General features: G+C 45.2%; 1 protein-coding gene across 5 annotated transcripts in view; it reads right to left on the bottom strand.

Annotated features, from left to right (window-relative positions):
- The window catches only part of Msi2 (musashi RNA binding protein 2), a 374,857-nt gene extending 367,378 nt beyond the window's left edge, over positions 1–7,479 (bottom strand). For all 5 annotated transcript variants that reach the window (XM_090351082.1, XM_090351083.1, XM_090351084.1 and 2 more), the window contains exons 1-5: positions 7,383–7,479; positions 7,021–7,061; positions 6,573–6,654; positions 5,769–5,853; positions 2,081–2,122 (exon numbers count right to left, since the gene is read on the bottom strand). In XM_090351082.1, the coding sequence (XP_090207208.1) occupies positions 2,081–2,122; positions 5,769–5,853; positions 6,573–6,654; positions 7,021–7,061; positions 7,383–7,444 (312 nt within the window). In that variant the 5' untranslated portion in view covers positions 7,445–7,479. The remainder of the gene's footprint in view (positions 1–2,080; positions 2,123–5,768; positions 5,854–6,572; positions 6,655–7,020; positions 7,062–7,382) is intronic.
- Between the last annotated feature and the right edge of the window lie 341 nt (positions 7,480–7,820).

Here is a 7,820-nt window from a genome sequence, read left to right as displayed (position 1 = left end):
GCAAAAATGCTCAAGGGAAAGGGGTGACATTCAAAAAAGAAATGACTTACGGGGCCGGGAGTTTGGCCTAGTGGTAGAAATGTTGCCTAAAATGTACAAAGACCCAGGTTTGATTCCTCAGTACCACATACATAGAAAAAGCTGGAAGTGGTGCTGTGGCTCAAGTGGCAGAGTCCTAGCCTTGAGAAAAGCCCAAGGACAGTGCTCAAGCCCTGAGTTCAAGCCCCACAACTAGGGAAAAAAAAAAAAAAAAAAGAAACGGCTTACGTAAATTTAACCTCTCTGTATATCACTTTTATAATTTTTTTTTAATTTTTAATACTGAGGGACAGTGCCCAGGCCCTGACGTCAAGCTCCAGGATCAGCATAAAAATAAATAAATAAATAGAGAAAATGATAAATAAATAGAAGTGACGAGGAGATGGGGTAAGGAAGCCGTGGAAACCATAGTTTACTCAAAGCTGGGATTTTTCCAGTTTCCCTATAGGGAAATTTGATGCAGGTACACAGTGACTAAATGACAATCCTGGAAACAGGAAGATTCACACTTCAGGAAGAATCAGCAATTTTTCCAAACCCAGGATACACAGCTACTTCTAAAAAGCCTTTAGGAATGTGAAGATCATACACGTTGCAATGCAACTACAACAATTTGTGCCCAACAGACAAGCAATCTAATAATTCTTTCCATTTATTAAGACCTGTCATCTACTCAGACATCAGGGGAGAAAATGCCCCAAGAAAAATGTCATTCACTAAATGTCGGTGGTTCACACCTCTAATCCTAGTAACTAAGGAGGCTCAGAACTGAAGATCATAGTTCAAAACCAGCAAAAACAGGAAAATCCCTGCAACTCTTTATCTCCAATTAATCACCTAATGCCAAAAGATGTAGAACATCAAGTAGTAAAAGCACACACAAGAAAGAAAGAAAGAAAGAAAGAAAGAAAGAAAGAAAGAAAGAAAGAAAGAAAGAAAGGAGGGAAAGAAAGAAAAGAAAAGAAAGACAGAAATGAATGAATTCTATTTAAGAAATTCTGATTCCATCTTTAATAAGACAGAAATTTTAAAAGATAATTTACTCATGACAGGCTCTAGACCTTAAATTCTCAAAATACTATCCTTAATGGCACCCTTTACTAATGTGCAAAAGCATTTACACAAGAAGATACTGATCTGGGAGACTCAGCCAGAGGAAATAAATGTGTTAAAAGCCACGGCCCTTTCCCCTTGAAGCCCCACAATAAGAAGCTTCTATTTTACCCTCCAGTGTATCAAAGCCACCAGATATGAAAAAGTATTTCTTCCGATGTTATTACACTGGAAAGATGTTGACCTAAAAGAGGTAAAATGAATGTATATGCCTGGAGCCCTTTCAATCCAGCCACAGACTTCCTACAGCTGAATTCTAACCACTGTTGACAAACTCAGGGAGAGCCATGTGAAGTAGTCACTTTTACAAAAGTGTGGCCCTCTCAGTCCTCCAAGCAAGTCTTACAGCAGACTCCCACAGAGTTACAGGGTTTCACACAAACACCATTGTTGGTTTCAAGGGTGCTCTGATTTATCTGATGGACCTAAAACCAAAGCATCCAGGGCTTTCTCTCCTGGATTTACAGCTTTCATCATCTGTGAAGTTTTGTTTGTTTTTCCCAAGAAAGGACAAGCTATTTAGTTAAATTCCACTGCTCTCAGAAAGCACAGGATATAAGACCTGAAAAGAGCATCCTCCAAGAAAAAAGCATGAACAAGTGTTCTGATTTTCCCCAATATGATCTCAGCAATACTTCAAAAATAAATAGAAGACTTGCATAAATATTGCAACAGACGTAGTCACATCCTCCCACCAAGGATCAGACTTGTCCCTCTGGATGCTTCGAACTTACATCAGGCAGGATAACTGGGCAACTCATGGTTATCTCAGAGAACTGCTCACCAGGCCCTTCACACCCCACGCTGACATCCCCAAGATACCACAAACATCAAGTTGCCACAATACACTGGCAATGTTCGGAAACCAAACCTGAAATCTTTATAACCATCCGGTTATTTAAACCCTATCACTGGTTCTCCTTCTTACCTTGGGTTGTGCTCGACGAGGAAATGCAACTTTGGGATCAATCTGGGGAAAAAAAATTAACAGGAGTCAGTGGAATAGTTTGTGAGTAGGAAATATATATAATAAACATTATATAACAATTATTAATCACTCATTTCTCAGGCTTATAAGTCAACATATGTTATGCATATATATGTGTGTATGTATATATATATATATACATACACACATAATATAAAACTCAGTTTCTGTGTCAATTCAAGGTTCCTCCAACGTTGATCCAAATTTTCACCATCCCTATACAAATAAGACTCATGTGGCTAGACTTTCTGACCTATCTATCCTGCCACGCATTTTACTGTGTAATGCTCTGTATAAACCAGATCTTATTTTATAAGAGCTCCTCTTCCATAAACATTATTATTAAATGATATCTACAGCTACTGTACAATGTGGGGCCAGGAGAAAAGTTGGGAGTCACGTTACTACTGAGAGGAGGGAAAAAAATAAAAATCTGAAAATTAAATGTATCTTCTGGTAGTAATAAAATGTGCTACTCCCTAGCACAGGAGGAAAAATTTAAGAAGTCAACAACATCCAAAAACTCACACCCAACACAAAGCTCTATGTGAATCAATTCACTTTGTTTTAGCAAAATAAAGTTACTGGATATTATCAGAAAGATCATTTGTTCTTTCATTATACATCCAAAGAAAGCAGGCAGGTGTCCAAAACTACAGAGCCTAAGTTCTTAAAAAAAAAATGCAAAAAAGCAAAAAACGCACACGAATTAAACACACCTGGATTTTTAAACCACAAGCATTAAAATCCAGAAGCTTTAAATCTAAAGTCCAAATTAGAAACCAAAGTCCATACATAGGAGAACACAAAAAATGAAGTGGGGCTCTAATATAGTAATTGTAGGCTCCCCGATCCCAACCTCAATCCCCATAAGAAAGCCTACCCTACTCCAGGTCAGATGCCTGCTTATAGATTGGGGAGCTTTACAATTCAAAACTAATTCCCACAGAATTAACACGCTGGTATAAGGAGGAAAAAAGTCACTGGAAAGTTAAGGGGGGAGGGAGCAAGGAATATAAAATACATACATACATACATGTTGGTTTTCTTTGTATTACTGAATGTTTCAAACTGTGAGGTAAAATGTAACACAGAAAGTAGCCAAATATTGCTACAAGTTAACTTTTCCAGGCTTTGACCTTCATATTTAATTTTCTCCCTTTTAAAAAAGAAAACTGAATGTGGCTTTCAGTTGTGCTAAGAAGAATGCTAGGAGAAAAATCCAGATCCACGTTACCACTGGGGTAAGGGGAAGAAATAAAAATCTGAAAATTAAATGTATCTTCTGGCTAGAAATGACAGGCAACCACACATAATTCCCACCCCTGACCTACATCCTCTAGAAGCCATGTACAAGGGCTTGTTGCTTTTATTAAGGTAGTTTGAAGACCTAATAAAAGTCTGCATCATGGTTTCCACTTTTAAGCATCACCTGAGAAATGAGAGATTACTTGCCAAAAACTACACACACACACACACACACACACACACACACACGCATGCACACACGGAAAAAGTAATACTCTGTTCTAGAAAACTACCCTTTCCTAAAGATTAACACTGTTGGATCTACAGGTGTACCCACCACTGACTAGAGCTTGTCTACAAGAGAGATACAACAGGTGTGGATTTTCCATTCTGTCCACCAAAGGTAAGACAGATGCCTCCATGGAGAAACACTTCCCCCCAAAGGGTTTGTTTTTAACTAACCAGCACACAATTGCAAAAAAGAAAGGCAAGAGTATGTCAGAGGAGAGGCCAGGGACAATAAGGCCCATGAAGTACTGAAATAAAAATTGAAAATTCCAAAACTAAAAGCCAATTGAAAACTGCATTTGAGTATGGTGACATCAGCAAATGAAATATACCATGTGCAATTTACACACAGATCTCTAGAGGAGGGGGGAGGAGTCAAGGCAAGATAGCAAATCCCCACCTTTTGCACATCCCGGTCTACTAGTTTTAAAAAAGAAAAAAAACTACCAAAAATGAAAACATTAGTTAGTTAGGTACAGCTCTACTTACTGGATCTACAAATCCTCTAGGAAACACTAGGATACTATTTTGGATGTGAATGGCCGTTACCTAAACAAAGCTTTTAAGGTAATGGTAAACAACATCCTCGGTTTCCATGTGAATAAACCAACCGCTTCTGCCTCCAGCACTGAACGTTGAAACAAAGTCAAAAGCTAGGTTAAACTAAGTAACAGTGACCTGAACACTTCTACAAAAACCCTCAGAAGGGAAAACTGTAGGCTATTTACTAGATACTCAGGGACCCACCAGCCACAGCACAAACTAAACTCCCCACCCAGGTTGGGAAGGGTACATAAGAAATTCCAAAATTTGCCTTGAGATGGTTTTCTTTTCTTTCATTTTAGTAGCTTTGGGGAATTTGTGTGGCCAAAAAGTCAAGGAGAAAGGAGAAAACCTCCATGAATTTACCATCCTACAAAAGACTATCCCTGAAATTAAACACTCATTAAAAAAAAAAAAAGCACTGTTACAGGTTCTGACAAGTCTGGGACAATTAATAAAGCCACGTATGTGAGGTTTTTTTCTTGAATGAGGGCAGTATCTGACCTTTTTTGATCATAGAGGATAAATTCACAAATTCTATGCCTATGCACTTAATTTTGTGTTACAGAAAAGGAAACTACCGCTAACACAGGGAAGGACATGCTCAATTTCCTAACAGGGCAGCTGAAACCGGAATTTCCCATCCTGCCATACTCCAGGAGTCCTGTCTTCAGAGAAGCACAGTCCCAACATCACCTTGAGGCCCAGCAGATATGCAAATACTGTGGGTAAATTAGAGGGAGAGAGAAGGCAGGAAACCAGCACAGGGGTAAATAAAAAAGTCTCCACTAATATTAAATTTATTATTACAGACTCCCGCTCTTCCTTTCCCCTTTGACCTCTCCCAAGCAACATTGTGTGTGTGTATATATATATGTACGTACATACATACATACATACATACAGACAGACAGACAGACAGACATACATACGGATGGATGCAAAAAAGAAAAAAAAAATCATGTTGGAACCCAAGGCCCTATCAAGCCTTTGGTTTCACACCATTTGGAGTCATCCCACTGGATACCCAGGCTTGACACTGCCGGCGGCTCATCCCTCTACAAACCACTTTCCAGATCTCAAGACCGGGAGAGAAACCTGTTGCCTGGATCTATGATGAGCACTCCCCCTGTTCCCCTCCTTCCCACCCTGCTCCCCTCAACCTGGTAGCAAGCCAAGCCTTCCCAGAGCCACAGTTGGCTCCGCTGACAAGAAAGTTCCATTAGCTCTCTGGTACTAGTGAAGGCGGTGGTGGTGAAGTCCCTTGCCTGAGAGGATAACCCTCTCCCCCTGGGCTGAGTGCCCTCCCTCTCCCTCTCCCTCCCCCTCCCCAGCTTGGCAGCCTCCTAGGAGTTGCACTGGGGTGGGCTCTAAAAAAGAAAACCCCAAACTCAAGCCACCGCAGCAAACTTCAAAGCCAACTAGCTAGCTATTTAAAAAGTAGCCAGTTCTAGCACAGAAAGCAAAAGAAGGTGCTGTCCCTTTAAATAAGGCTGTCAATGCCTGAAAAGGGGAGAACAACAACAACAACAACAACAAAGCCACCTACCGTCTTGGAATCTAACTCGTGGTGGGGCTGGCCTAATACTTTATCTACACTTGCTGGGTCGGCGAACGTGACGAAACCGAAGCCTCTGAAAGGAGACAAAGAGGGAGGAAAACAAACAAGAAAATGTGACACCATTGAAATCAACAAGAAGACCTAATGCAAAAAAAAAAAAAAAAAAAAACAGGAGCAAAAGTTGCTCCCTAATGCACCCCCATCCTATTCCCTCCTCTAGTTCCAACCCCCCCCCCACAGCCTGCAGCCCTCCACTTGGCAAGAAAAATACGAAGGTTATTGAGGGAAGTGGGGTGAGGGGGAGGACAGGGTGGCTGGAGGTAACCTGGATGAGGCTAGAGCCTCTACTCTGGCTGCCTCAGTTTCCTCTCCTCCACCCCCTCCTCCTCCCTTTCTGAAAGCTTTGTTTTATTTTAAAGGAAGCCAGACACTTGAGAGAATCGCCTACCTTTTCTAACAGGGGACTTCAGAGTTTGGGGGAGCTGAGAGTGCGAGGAAAGCACACATTTAGAAATTAAAACTGTACAGTGAATGACATCTTCGACAAGGGAGAAAGAAGCAACGGGAGATAAAAGGACTTTTAGGCGGGGTTCAGCTTCCCCGATTCTACAGTTCAGCCCTAATTAACAAAAACCTTTAGGGTGATGGGAGGAGGGGGAGCGACGTTCCAGCCGAGCCGCGCGCCTGAGCCCCACTCTAAATCCTCTCAGCTACTTCCAAAGACACCTCCAAAAATAAAGCTAAAACTTTGTTCTGTAATAAAGACGAAAATCCAGAAGGGAAGGCTTTTACCTGGAGCGTTTCGTGGTGGGATCTCTCATGACCATACATTCTCTAATTTCTCCAAATTTGCTAAAATAGTCTCTAAGGCTATCTGTAAAGAGAAAAAAAAGAAAGTGTGTGTGTGTGGGGGGAGAGGTGCGGAGGAAAAAACAATGCAAGATTTGATCAAGGACAAAAAAACCCCAACAAAAGTAGTTTTCTGTTATTCTGCGTTGTTTTGCATTTTGCGTGCGTGTGTGTGTGTGTGTGTGTGTGCACACGCGGGGGGATCGGCAGCAGAGGTCGCGCAGAGGGCTCGGAACGGATTCGGCATTTAAAAACACAGACACAAATATAAATACATAACCTTGCACAAAAGTGGGGAGTCCATGGCGGGGCGGGGGCTCCCACCGCGGGATAACAAAGAGCCATAAAGAAGCCGAGAAGGGGGGCCCGGCGTCCCCCCGCCCTCCCTTACCTGGTGAGGTCTGCCAGCTCAGTCCACCGATAAACATTTTACTAGAGGGAGAAAACATAACAGAAGTGAGCACCGATGTCAGATCGGCCATTTTGACGTGTAACTTACAAAAGCTGCGAGGAGAGCGGGGGAGCGGGCGAGCGCCCGCCGGGAGGCGAGGCGGGCGGGGGGCGAAGGTGCCGGCCGGGCGCCTCCCCGAGGTGTGGAACTTCCCGGGGGCGGGGGCGGCCCCCCCGGCGGCAGGGGGCGCGGGGCAGGGGGCGCGCGCAGACGCCCGGCCCCGCGCTCCGCCGGCCCCGCCGCCGGCTCGGCCGAGGGGAGCGAGCCGAGGGCGGCGCGGCGGGCAGCGGCTGGAAACTTACCCGGGGTCGTGCTGGGAGTCGTTGGCGCTGCCCGAGGTGCCCTGGCTCCCATTTGCCTCCATAGCGGAGCCCCCCCGCCCCCCCACCCCCGACACACCGAGCCCCACAGCGAGCGGAGCGGCGCGGCGGCCGGCTCCGAGCCCCACAGCTCTCCGCTCCCTCCTCCCCCGCCTCCTCCCCCCGCCCGCCCGCCCGCCCGGCTCCGCCGCCGAATCTCCGCGAGCGCCGAGCCGGGGCCGCGGCGAGAGCCGTCACACGTGGGCTCAGCTTAGCTCAGCCCCGCCGCCGCCGCCGCCGCGCCGCCGCCGCCGCCGCTGCCGCCGCCGCCGCCGCCTCGCACACCCCCCGTCCCCGCCCCCTCCCCCGGCCCCTCCCCGCCTCTCCCCCTCCTCGCCCCACCCCCACCTCTGCTCCCCCCCCCCCGCCGCGCACGTGGGG

Source organism: Megascapheus bottae, chromosome 17 (assembly GCF_031878675.1).
Source record: "Megascapheus bottae isolate mThoBot1 chromosome 17, mThoBot2.hap1, whole genome shotgun sequence".
NCBI lineage: Eukaryota > Metazoa > Chordata > Mammalia > Rodentia > Geomyidae > Megascapheus > Megascapheus bottae.
Note: the sequence above shows the minus strand (reverse complement) of the source record. Positions and strands in the feature narration are given on the sequence as shown.